Source organism: Pinus tabuliformis, chromosome Q, assembly GCF_031772625.1.
Source record: "Pinus tabuliformis cultivar Carrire ecotype Pingquan chromosome Q, CPIR1, whole genome shotgun sequence".
Lineage (NCBI taxonomy): Eukaryota > Viridiplantae > Streptophyta > Pinopsida > Pinales > Pinaceae > Pinus > Pinus tabuliformis.
The window spans coordinates 1,012,328,852-1,012,342,872 of NC_142296.1; the positions used below are offsets into that span (position 1 = coordinate 1,012,328,852).

The window sequence follows — 14,021 nt, forward strand, 5'->3', positions numbered from 1 at the left end:
AGAGTACTAAATCATATGTACGATGGCTTTACATAGATAGTCATCCTATCATGGGTCTATATCTGTAGACGACTATATGATTTATGTACATGTAATGAAAAGTTTATATGCTGAGTATGGGTATGCCTTCCCTTAGAAATTTGTGAAAAATTCAAAGACATCATGATATTATGTATTGTAATTGATGCAGGTCACCGTCTGCTTTAGATCCTCCTCATCACATCATAAAACATATCACTCGTCATTATCAATTTCGACTTCATGCTTTAGGGGGAAACTGTTACAGATCTATTTGGGCACATCACTCCTGACATTTAGATCAGTACAATTAGGGCTCATCAAACCCTAATTCAGTTGTTACATGCCCTAGATAATTCATCAAATTGAATGCTTCCATCCATGAAAGTTTCCTAGCTTGAAACCCTACTAAAATGCCTCCTTGGGACACCACCGTAGCCTTGGTCAGGGGTAACTGCGTTGCAGAGCAGGTAGGCCCATTTAGGGCTGCACTGTAGTGCACTTAGGACCTCTTTGACCTGCACTGGGCGAGAATGAGTGAAATTGACATTGGATTCTAGGAATACTCTCTGATTCTAAAGCATTCTAGAAGGATGTCTAGCTCTTATCTCATCCTATGAGGTCGAATTTGGATAGGCTATGGATCAATTAACCTTCTATCCTCTCATCCCTTTCTCCATGGAAACTAACTCCAATTTTGGAAAGCCATTCAATGCCCAATTTATGACATAACCACCTACATTTCCCTATAAATTGACTACTCATCATAGTGATTAGGGGAGCTGGAATTTGAAGATTGTAGAGAAATATTGTTGGTTTGAGATTTGAGTTCATGTCAAGTAATGTTATGCTGCTGGATTGGTGTGCTTTTGGTGTGACGAGGGTTGGACTGAAGTTGGATGAGTGACACGGGATCGAACCACATTAGGTGTAACTCTTCCTTCTACAATAATAAAGTTGTTTATTCCTTTTCTCATATTCTTGTTCATATCTATGATGATTATGTGTTTCAATGTTGTTGATTCCATTGGTTTATAGTAGATAGATCATGTATTCTTTGATTGTTGTCATTTTATGTTTCTGTTGACATGTACCAATTGGGCAGATTCAGTTCAAGTGGGAGCGATGAGAGCAATTCAAAGGAGATAAAGGAAGCGAAAGATCACAAGTAAGTTCCTTCATCTCATCTATCTATTATAGAAAAAGGTTAAACCACTTTCTTTCCATTGTTCTAAGTGTAGCTATCCACTTAGGGAAATTGTGTTTATCCGTAGATACAAATTCCATATAATTATTTTGGCACTTAGAAAAATATCCATCTTGTACAACACTCCTTTTACTATCATCCCAGGAACAAATCTATGGATGAATATATCCGTCGACATGTTTTATGTTACTACACTAAACTTTCTAATCATAAAATTAGTGTTTATCAACATCTCCCTCTCCCTTCTCAACCTCGTGAGTTTATTATTGAGCTTCCTCCCATATTCCAAGAGCATGACTACTCTTTTGTCATGGTTAGTTACTTTTCCAATATGGTTATCTATATTTCTTACACCAAAATTATTAATGTTTCCCTAATGCATTATCTTTTCAACATCCTAGGACATCTTTTTCCCTTGCTCTATGATATTTGGCTAGAATTCCTTCTTTCTTAGAGACTTTTGGAAAACTCTTTAGAAACTATTTCACTAATAGCTACAATATTCTATAATATTCCATCCCTAAATATAGGACAAAATAAAGTTGTCAACCACACCTTAGTCCATTCTACATGTGCGTAGTTCTATTACAACAAACATATCGTTCAACATAGTTATGACTAGCAATTGTACTAGATTTTGCAAAGGAAATGTCATAAGGCATAACTAACTATTATATTTCTCAACAAAAACATAATTATTATCTTTATCATTTTTTACTATAACATATTGCTATTTTATCTTGTCTACGTGTCAGTTTGTCCATATATTCCTTCCTCCTTCCATTCATTTACAAGAAATTCAATCATTTCGTGTGACAGAGCACACTATGTCACACATCTATACTCCTTCAAACTACTCTGAATTGCATTCTTCGGAATGAAAATAAAATGATAATTTGAGTAGACTTACATGAAGAGCGAATAAGAGCTTATTTAGGATCTTATTCCAATATGGGGTTTAATTACCCTATATGAATAAACCTCCAATCTAGAAATATAAGCAAATAACTATAACCATACATTGACTGAGTTTGAGCTTATAGAACAGAGAGTCAAATAGACATCAAGAAACTAGTTACAGAGAATTTCACAATAGAATGAATATTTATAAAATGAAGTAATTTAAAAATTGGTCGGCTTGGTAGCCAAAAGTAATATGTCAGTTTAAAACAATAACAAGAGCTCTGGCTCGGTATATTCGCATAAAAAAAACTACATATGAATGCGCAAATGATAAATACATCTAGTCAGATGAACTATAAGGGATTCAATGTAACTCTCAGGGTTTTAACCAAGAAACCCTATAATTATGAGTGTACATACATCTAAATACAAAAAGAAAAGAAAAAAGCTCTAGATTTGAGTAGATTTACATCATCAAATTCCTCACCGAAATAAGATCTTAGAGAAGACATAGTTGAAGGCCGAGTTCCAACACTTGCACCTGATAAAAGACTTGATGAAGCTGATAAAGCCCTAAGGTCATTATGTCCATCGGAAAATTTGCACTTCAATCCATTTGGGAAGGTTCCATTTTTCTCATAATGCACGCAAAACTTGATTTTATAATTCTCTACCCCCTCTAGACAATTTCTGAATTAGACTCAAATCTTCATGAGATGGCAGAAAAAGGGCCACCTCCCATCATAGAATGGCCTATGACACTACAATGTACTCCCTCTGGTGGTAGCACCTCTGAAAGGTTGAGCCCTTGTCGTCCCTTCGGGAAATTTCCCACTCGTCGTGACATATGGGAATGACCAACTCCCAATTGGCTTGAGTGAGGTGCCAGATGAGCTTTTTGTTTCCCTCTGCCATGTGGTTTATTGAATCGAGAGGCTCATTCTACAACCTAATATGAAAGAAACATGTAAGTTTTTTCGTTTGTCTACCACCTTTTAAAATAAAAATAAAAATAATGTTCTAAATAGAAAAATAATGTCCATTATAAATAATAATAAAAATAGAAGTAAAAATAATATATGAGTAAGATGTTTAAATCTTATACTTTTCAAAAATATTTCAACGAGATCTAAATAAACTATTTGAAAATTTATACTTTAAAACTAATCATACATAACATTAGAACATTCCTAACCTATAGTCCAAAAATAAATAAATAAAATAAACAATTTTCCATTACAACAATGTATCTTTTACAATTTTAAATTTAATACTAAAATAATATTAGTAAAGTTTCATGGTTTGTAGAATAATTAAATTTAATATTAGAAACATATTTTTTATAATAAATATATGATAAATGACATAAACACTCAAATTTCATATACATATACATACATTTTATAAATAAAAATTTTACTTTCTTAAAATCAATTTAATTTTTTACATAAATATTTCAATGAATTTTTTAAAAATAATTAAGTGATATTTTTCATATTTATATTACCACTAATACATTATTAAAAACTATAATTAATTGTTTTAATTAAAATAATAATAATAATAATAATAATTTCCCCTTGCACCTCAAACACTATAATTATAGAAAACATTGCATGCATACCATTTCGATTAAGGATAATGCAATGGCCCATGGGGCTTTGGATTGACGGTGAATGGGTGCGTTGTTAAGGCACTCCTTGCGATAGGTCACCAGTTCAAATCCCCCGTGGGTACTTAGGTTAGTCTAATAGATATAACAAAAAAGGGATAATGCAATGTAACTGAAAACCCCTATTTGTCTTTCACATGCACCTCAAAAATTATAATTATAGAAAATAATGCATGCATTCCATGCCATTATACTCACATAATAATCCCCGAACTTGTCCATGCCATCATACTCACATACAGTGTTCCACGGGGACTCCCCCCCCAGGGGTCTAGTTTCCTAGCTCCCCCGCGCTCCAAGGACTTGGGCACGAGAAGGGGGCATTTCCCCACGCTCCCAAAAATCAGGGTACGCAGGGGGACGTGCCAGGGGGTTGTTTCCCTGTCCTGAGGGGTTGTTTCTAAAAAGGGGGATGAGGGGGGTTGTGAGGGGTCGTGGGGGGACGAGGGGGGACGAGAGGGGACAAGAACACGATTTTAAAAAATAAAATGGTTTAAATTAAAACTAAATTTTAATTAATTCAATTAATTGTTAACACTTAAACAGTGTAGGGTTTTGGCATTTGTGTTTCATTGTTTTATCATTATGTTTTAAAGCGTAAACCCTCACACATGATACCTCACACCGTTCGCTCCACTCGGAACTCCGAACTCCTCCTGTCCTCCATCGAGCAACATCCTACAAGCACATCGAGCAGCGTTGCAGCAATCCACGACTCCACATCCACGGTCCTGACTCCTCCGTCGAGCAGCAGTCATCAGCGAGCATTGGTTCGGAGGTTCCTCAGCATTGTTCCAAACTTCCAGTCCAGCATTGTTCCTCCAGTGAGCAGCGAGTAGTAGTGAGTCCAGCATTCCATCGCAGGAAGCACCCCTCCCTCTCGAGCAACAATCCACCGTTGTTGTCCAGTGTCACTTGCAAGTTGTGGCCCTGCTTGAACGCTGACCGTTGCAGGTAAGTACCAGAACTGTTAGTAATTTTTTTTCATTTTTAATTTTTTTTTGTAATTCTGAAATCTGTAGTTGTGTTTTTTATTTTTTTTCATTTTTTTAATTTTTTTTTTTAAATTTACTGTATAATGTATTTGATTTCTAAAAGAAAAAAAAATTACTTTATAATGTGATTTTTTTTTTTTAAAATTTACTGTATAATGTATTTTTATTTTTTTTAATTTATTGTATAATGTATTTTTAAGTTTTGAGTCTTCACTATGTTTTAAAAAAAAAATGAAACTGTTTTTGTAAATTTTAATTTTTTAAAATTGTTTATAATTTTTTACTGTATTAATTTTTATTTTTTATCTTGTAAATTAAAAAAAAAAAAAAAATCAGTGTTCAAGAATCAAAACTTCAATGTGTGTGTTGTAGCTGTAATGTTTCTAATTTTTTTTTTAATTTTCATTACAGGTTGCAACCTACAAGCTGCAACTTACATTTTGATTTGTCATTCAACTTACAAAGTTACAACTTACAACTTACAACTATGAGTCAGAGTCAAACTTCTTCTGGGAACAGTGAGAACAGTGACAGTAGCTACAGTGGTAGTGAGCCACATGATGCACAAGAAGAAGTTGAAAGCGGTCACAAGGGGGCAAGATACCAGAATAGGCATGGTGTAGATTCTCGAGGCCCACCAAGAGAGTTGGAAAAATTTGCAAAGGGGACATTTAATCCTCTAAAACCACTTATAATCTATGTAACTAGATTGCCAAAATAGAATCCAAAAGTTGGTGGTGTCTCACGTGATTGGGTCTGCAATATTTGTGGGAATCACTTTGTTGGCAGCTATACCAAGGTGAAGCAACACATTTTGGCTATTACAGGTAAAGGAGTCAATATGTGTCCCTCAAAGAACCTGAATTCAGCTCAAAGAGAGCAACTTTGGAGGCTAAAAAGGGAAACCACTTGAAAATGATTGTTTTCTAGTAGACATGTTGATCCATCCACAAATATTCCTCCATCTAGTGCTTCATCAAAAAAGACAAAAGTTTCTACTGGTGCATCTTGTTCTTGTGCAATGGGTGGTACAGTGTTTGGGATGTACAACATTCTAGATCAAGATGACACAGATGATGCAATTGGAAAATTTCTTTTTGCCAATGGAATTCCCTTCCATGTTGTTCGTTCTCCTTATTACAAGGAAGTGATCCAAGAAATTGCAAAAATAGGGCCTTCATATGTATCACCCGGAGAACATAAACTACAAACAACAGTTTTAAATAGACAAATGTCCAAAATTAATGTGCAGAAAGAGAGAATGAGACAAACATGGTTGAGGTTTGGTTGCTCTATTGTTATGGATGGATGGACTGACATTCGAAAACGCCCACTAATCAACATCATAGTGACATCTTCAAAAGGTCCATTCTTTCTTAAAGCTGTTGACTGTTCTGGAAAGCACAAGGATGTATCTTTCCAATTTGAGCTTCTTCGAGAAGCCATAGAGGATGTTGGGCCTGATAGTGTGGTGCAAGTTGTGACAGATGCAGCAGCAGTTTGTAGATTAGGTGGGTTATTGATTCAAAACAGGTATCAACACATTTTTTGGACTCCTTGTTGTGTGCATGTACTCAATAATGCACTAAAGGACATTGGCAAGATTCAGTGGATATCAGACTTGGTGTCAGCGGCAAGAGTTTTGCAGATGTTTATCTGCAACCACCACACCTCCTTGTCTATGTACAGAGCTCACACGAGCAAGGAATTCCTCAAGCCCACTGATACTAGATATGCTACATATTTTCTCTTATTGGAGAGGATGATAGAGGTACAAGCACCTCTACAATCCTTGGTTGTAAGTTTAGAGTGGGGAAGGTGGTCAGAATCAAAGACAGACACTCGGAAGAAAGTCAGGCTTCAAGTGTTGGACAATGATTGGTGGGCAGATTGTTCTTATTTGGTGTCATTCTTGAGCCATATTATGGAGGTCATTCGGTACACTGATTCAGATGCTCTTAGTCTTGGAGAAATCTATGAGACCTTTGATAGCATGTTGGGTCATGTGAAGGTAGCCATTCAGCAGAGGGAGCCCTCATTAGAGTTCTATACTTCCAAGATTCAACCCATCATTCAGCGTAGGTGGGATCGCATGAACACATCTTTGCACATGGCAACATATGCATTAAACCCAAAATGGTATGTTGAGAGACCTAGGAGGGTGCCTCCTATTGATGATCCAGAGGTAAGAATGGCTTCCTAGATTCAATTGCAAAGATGTACAGTGAGGAGGAGGGGTCAAGATTTCGAAGACAATTTGTTCAGTTTGCATCTCTTAGTGGCCCCTTCAACACACGTGGTGCTCGGGCAGATTGCATAGATCTAGCCCAAGATGACCTGATTGGTTGGTGGAGGATGCATGGGGATGGTGCTCGAGAGCTCAAAGATCTAGACATGTGTTTGTTGTCTCAGATTGTTAGTTCCTATGCAACAGAGAGGAATTGGTCGACATATAGCTTCATCCACTCTATTAAGAGGAATAAGATTACCTCTAAAAGAGCGGAAAAGTTAGTTGTTGTGCACAGTGCCCTACGTCTTGAGCATAGGAAGACACCTGAGTATTTGAAGGGACCAACAACACGATGGGATGTTGATCCAGAGGATGATGCACAGGTAGATATGGAGGAGAGATTTGATGAGAGACAGATGGGGTTGGTTGGTGTGCCACTTAGCATGTTTGACAATGCTAGCGATTCAGATTCAGATGGTGATATGGTTGATCCTGATTTATTCATGTAGCTGCTGGATGCAGAGACTAGCGGGGCATTATTACCTTGAGGCTTGAGCATTACCTTGAAGCATATTTTGCATTATGTTCGTTTATCTTTTGATATGTTGATGTTCTTATGTTATTCTGACTCTATAAAATTTTGACTCTTGATGTATCAGATTTGACTTTAATCTTTTATAATTCAATAAAATTTGGACTCTTGATGTATGATGTATCAGACTTGACTTTTATAATTTTATATCAATATTCACTATTCAATATTCAATGTTCATAGTAGGAAGTGGAACATCAATATGGTTTAAAGTTTAAAGTTTAATCATAATGTATGATGTATGATTATAAATTAGAATTTTAAATTTATATGATATTAGATAATGATATTCATATCAATGATCATGTTTTGCAGCGTTTTAATTCAAACCCAATTGTCATAGTGGACTGAATTAATAAATTATATTTTATATTTATAAGTTTTTAAAACTCTGACACCCCACGTTTCCTAAAAATTGGTGGGAAGCTTTTGCATAAGCTGCTCCAGCTTATCCTCGCTCCCTGCCTCCTCGTTCAGGAACCTTGGTGGAACATTGCACACATACAAGGAGCTTCTCATTCATGTAACTCCCATGTCTATACACTTCCGTACTAATAAATGATAGAATTTCTCCACTCTACTTCTCTGCGTCGTATCATTTCCAGATTCCATTGTCCATCGTCCCACCTAGGACGAACATGACGGTCATTTCCAAGCCTCAGCAAGGGAGGTCCGAATACCCTACCTGTAACCCCAGTCATATCGACGACCCTAGTTATTTGAAATTAGATCAAATTAATCTTACAAAAGCCAAAACAAAACATGAAAATGAAATGAAATTATAATAGAATTTTCTAATGGATAAACATATTAAACATACCCTCAAGGACCATCTTGTTTACCCATGATGTCATTGATCATTTCCACTAGTTTTTCCAATGGTGGACACCTCTGCATCCTTGGAAGTTTTGTAGAACTAGAATTACTACAACTAACTCTTTGACTATCGTAGATCTGACAAAATTCTAAAGAAACATAATATGGCTTTGCTCGATTTCTGCTCACATCCACAATGCCAGAGTTTGAAGCGAATATCAAGGTCATACTTCTGCTTGAAGTGTTCTACAAAACCCACCATGGAAATTACAGGAGAGATCTACAGCTGCTTGGCTACTAAGCCTCCGAACTCTATATATATTAGGAGTACGCCCATGGGTTGTTATGATTTTCAGGCCACGCAGAGGAGAGCTTCTCTAAATTTCTTAAATCTGAAATTGTGTAAAACCCAATGCCAATGCTAAGGTGACTATACTATCAAGTTGCATTTAAAATTCTAAACTCCAGATTTTGCAACTAATCATATTGTTTGTATGGTTTCAGAATTTCAATGTGTAGTAGATTTATAAAGAAAAACCATACAGACAACGCATCACATTTAAAATTGTCATCCACACGATGTGGACAACTGACTGAATGTAAGTTGCCACAGCTTATGAAAAAGCAAGTTGTAAATAAAATCTTGAATAATAAAACTGCGAAACAGGGCTTCTGAACTATGAGGGAATGGAACTTGAACAAAACAAGAAGCAGCATTGGATGAGGAAAGAAGCATGAATTACCAAAATAGCTCAATAGTTGTTCTGCACGGATCATGAAATCAAGTAAGTGGCATGATGGTAGAGTTAGGAGAAAAACATGAGAGGAGACGAAGATATCCGCTTACGATTCAACACACAGGACAACATACATCACATCCACCAACTCACATGTGTTTTGAGTTTTTCGAGAAATTCATTTATGAAGTTTTGGAATAAGTTTTATCATTAATTTGGTTGTGAAAGAGTAACTTGGAAAATGTCAAAAGAAGTGTGGGAAGAAAGAATATGTATTTTTTGTTTTTTAGAAAAGTGAAAACATAAAAATATTTCATTTTAGAATGTGAAGCCTATAAAGACAACAGAGATCTTATTTCATTTGTAATTTGTACTCAGTGTTAATATGTGTCATGATTTTTGCAAGAAATTCAGGGTTGCCACCATTTTAACTTTTTGTACTCAGTGTTGCCATTTCTGTCAATATTTTTTGTTTGTAACCACTTTCACCAATAAGTAACTCGCTTATGTCTTCATTTTTGCAAGAAATTCAGTGTCTTGGAGTAAGATTTAGCCGAGACAACTAGATTGAACTACACTTTGGATTTCACAAAGCAAGTATCAAACTTAAGAGGCCTAATTTTAACTGATAGAAATTCAATGTTTGTTTCCACAAAGCAAGTATCCAACTATGCCTTCTTTGACGGTTCGTATAGTTTTATAAGGTGGCTGTGTAGAGTTCAGTTTTTATTAGATTATCGGTTTAAATTTGATGAAAAAAGAGTTGAGAGTAAGAGTCACTATGTGAATAAAAACTGTCCCACAAGATATGATGGAACTTTACACAATCTTAATTAATAATATTTTTAGATGGACAAATAGTTTTTCCCTCCTACATTAAAACACAAATGTAATTGGAAAAAAACATTTAGAACTTTCTACTGTGTATTACTTGGTAAAATTTTATGGTCAAAATAATTTTTACACATTAATCTTATAGTAAAATATGGTAAAATTCTTAACCCAATCTTTTCATGAACTTGTTAATTTCTCAAACATTTTTTCTGATTTTCCAAAAATATTCAAAACAACCAGTTATTCTATGAAAAAGTCTATATTTCCCATTTAAATTTTATGGTCAAAATAGCCGTTACACATTAATCTTACTGTTAAATATGGTAAAAATTTTAACCCAATCTTTCCATAAACTTGTTAATTTTTTAAACTTTTTTTTTTCTGATTTTCCAAAGATATTCAAAACAACAGTGATTCTATGAAGAGGTTTATATTTCCCATTTAAACATTGTAGGTGTGTCCAATATAACAAAAACCCAAAAAAATTAAAAAATCCATTCATTCCAATCTCTTAGTCGACTTTGCATATAGGACATGTAGGTTCGTTGGTCCGTAGGATTGGACCTTTTTTTAATTATTTCCTTTTTTAATTATTTTTATTGTTCTATAAAAATTGATCTAAAGTCTCCCATAAATTAGGCCTGGCAGTTACTGATTCACCTTCTGTCAAAAAAATTTACACGCTATAAAAATTAATTTTTTTATTTTTTATTTTTAACCTTGTATGTAATGTTTTGATAAATACAGTTTTCATATTTTTTATTTAATTATTAATCAATGAAGTGCATGGTATAGGATTTATCTTTAACAAAATATACGCTATAAAAATTAATTTTTTTATTTTTTATTTTTAACCTTGTATGTAATGTTTTGATAAATACAGTTTTCATATTTTTTATTTAATTATTAATCAATGAAGTGCATGGTATAGGATTTATCTTTAACAAAATATTTATGAAAGGTTAAAAAAAAACAAATTTTAACCTTCAACTTTCACTTTTTCCCTAAAACATCGTAATAGTTGATTCATTTTTTAATGATCCACTGCCAGTCCCTGAAAAAAAAAGTTAAATTAACAATACAAATCCCATTGATAAAGTGCTTCCGTGCAGAAACATTGCATAATTTCTATGCCGTATCTTTGCCTTACAGGAGATCATATCAAACAACACGGTCCTCTTTTCACTAGAGATAGGCCCTAACTCGTCACGGTATAGTACTGCCTTTTCAAAGCAGGCAGGCCATCACCATATTCCAAGGAATCTATATCTACACTACGACCCAGAGAAACATGCAGGATGTGTGAAATCCAGGATCCCAGTGTCTTTACAATCTCTCCCCATTGATAAAGTACGAATCTTTCCGGCACAGTACATTCATTTTCCTTATTCCAATTTACAAAACCTGTCAATTCTGTCAAGCTATGCCAGGGATTTACATTTGTCAGATACAAATGTTAGACCAGGAAGCAGAATTGAAGTGGGTGGCAATTGCAGTGGCCAGGCAAACCCATAAGAATTTTGGGAACCATCATTTGGATGCCTCCCCTGCACACAAAGAATCCTACTATTAGATATTTTAGACTAAAAGTAAACGTGCTCAGAATTGCCATTTTCTCTTTTCCCTCTCAAAGTGCTTATGAGTTAACTCCACTTTAGCATCCATGTCAAAGCTTTTCAACAAACCCTTCGCTGCAATATAATGCTCCAAAGTTTGAGATTCACTGTTCACTGCCCTTCCTTTTACATGCCCTGTCTTTTACATCTGGTTTTTCAAAATGTTGGGATGTTGTATAATTTCCGTTGGCCGTCCATTCCCATTTCAATGAAAATATTCATAAAACATATAAGGAAAATTTATCAAATTGATCATCCAGCTGGGAGTACACCAACAATACATGTATTAATCTCTGAAAATACAAAGCATTAAAATTTTTATATTAATTTTATCCAAGCAAATCTTGAAGCAAGAAACGACATTTTGAGAAGAAGTTAACTACCACCAATGCCAGGTACAAAGATACTGTAGTTAACTACCACCAATGCCAGGTACAAAGATACTGTTTTGAGACGGTTAAAGTGAAAGAACAGCCTTTTGTTTGGTTGAAATGCCTGAAATGCACTTCGAAACATTTCGATGCTTAAAGTGAAAGATCGGCCTTTTGTTTCGTTGTTTTGCATGGTGCAATAAGCATTTACATGTTAATTTTTTGAAAGCAAACCTTGAAGCAGGAAAGGACTTTTAAAGAAACAAGAAATTAGGAACTAAAATAAAGAAAACTTACCATCAATGCCCTGAACGAAGATATTGATTGAAGAAGGTTAAAGCGAAAGGTCAGCATTTTGTTTCTCTGAAATAGCCCTTAATTGTTTAAAGTAAAATATTAGTTTTTCGCCTAAATTGCCCTACGTTGCTGTTGTAACAAACATTTAATCTCACTGCCATTTTCTTAAGAAAGGAATTCTCCAAAATATAAAAGCTTTCCATCAGAATTGCACTGATCACAAACCACATATAAATGTCAATTGTCTGCTAAATTTATAATGTGGCCCAAGCTATCCATTTACCTCTCGTAAAATTCTATTCATTTTAATATCAGAAGTATCCTTAAAAACCTTCTTGATAGCATTAATCTCTGCCAGATCTCCTACTTGGGTTGAGGTTGCATGTGCATTGATATAGTTGACCTGCATTGTTATTGAGGATACGATAATTGGACATTAAGCATTTATAAGTTTCAATAAAATATTAAAACTGTAGTAATTCTACAACACTGATAATCCTTTATTAAAAAATCAAAATCACTGACCTCCTTTGGTAAAATTCCTGCATCTGCTAGAGCTTTCCGAATGCACATTGAAACTCCAAGTCCATCAGAGTGTGGATCGGTCATGGGGATCGGTCATGGGGAAAGCATCACAAGTGACATTTCAACTTACGTTAGCATTTTCATTGAATTCTCAAGAACTTTTAGGGATCATGGTTTTGAATGGTGACCTAATTTTTGAAATCTTAAAGCGGGTGGATCACGCAACAATTGCTAATGCAAGGTGTGTATCCTCTCTATTTTTTTCTCTGCAACACAGGATGAGCACAATTGGGAGGAACTATGCTTCTCACTATGCCTTCCACTACAAATGAAACCCTCTCTCTATAAACAGAACCGTTGGAAAGCAATCCGTGTATAGCTTGTGATGATCCCGGGTAACATGTAAATATAGAATGTTACTATGGTAAGAAACTAATGTGAGTTGTTAATTATTGTTTACTAAATGACATTATTTATTTATGAAATTTAATATATTGGGATATATATCCTGAAATGCTGGCAGCCTCTTGGTGGAGGATTTTTTTTTTTTTTGAAAAGAATCAGTTATGAAACTGAAAAAACTACCTCTCACACAGGAAAAGTCCTGGGAAGGAAAACCCCTGGGCTGTTGGGACAGACGGGGGGAGAAAGATTCCAAGAGAGGAAAGAGAAAGAGAGAAAGGGTTAAGTCTGGTAAAGACCAGATAACCCAAGCACAGAGGTGCATGAGTCTTGTTGAGGGCTGCAGGCCTGCAAGACAGCTCGGGGGGAGAATCCAACGTGACATGGATCTCAAGGTTGGGAGGATAAGAGCAAGTATGATTGCAGGTGAACTTCTGGAGTAAGAACTCCTGTAACTGATTGACCAGGTACGAGCTATTTACAAAATTAGACAACGGTAAATAGAATACTGAAGTACATAGATAGAGTACAGTTGAACCTGAGTTTCTCTTAATTAGCTAAATGCAAAGGGAAAATAACAGTGGGTGTCTGTAAAATAGAAACAGTACGTACAGCTCAAATAAACATCTGGAAATTAGTTATTTAAGACCGTAAATGAGATAATCATTTGCTGTAAACAATTCAGGTTATTTATATATATATATAACAGTATGAAACCCTAGTGTGGTCCTGAAAGACCACAGTATAAATGAACAGCATTACACGGCACGGTATCCAGCTACGGCATGGCGCCTAGCCAGAACAGT

At 35.2% G+C, this 14,021-nt stretch overlaps 1 protein-coding gene across 1 annotated transcript; it reads left to right on the forward strand.

Annotated features, from left to right (window-relative positions):
* Nucleotides 1–5,816: 5,816 nt before the first annotated feature.
* On the forward strand, nt 5,817–11,519 carry LOC149222927 (uncharacterized). The gene is made up of 2 exons (XM_089387720.1): nt 5,817–6,980; nt 11,157–11,519. Exons 1-2 carry the CDS (start codon nt 5,817–5,819, stop codon nt 11,517–11,519), a joined length of 1,527 nt encoding a protein of 508 aa, XP_089243846.1.
* The last annotated feature ends 2,502 nt before the right edge of the window (nt 11,520–14,021 follow it).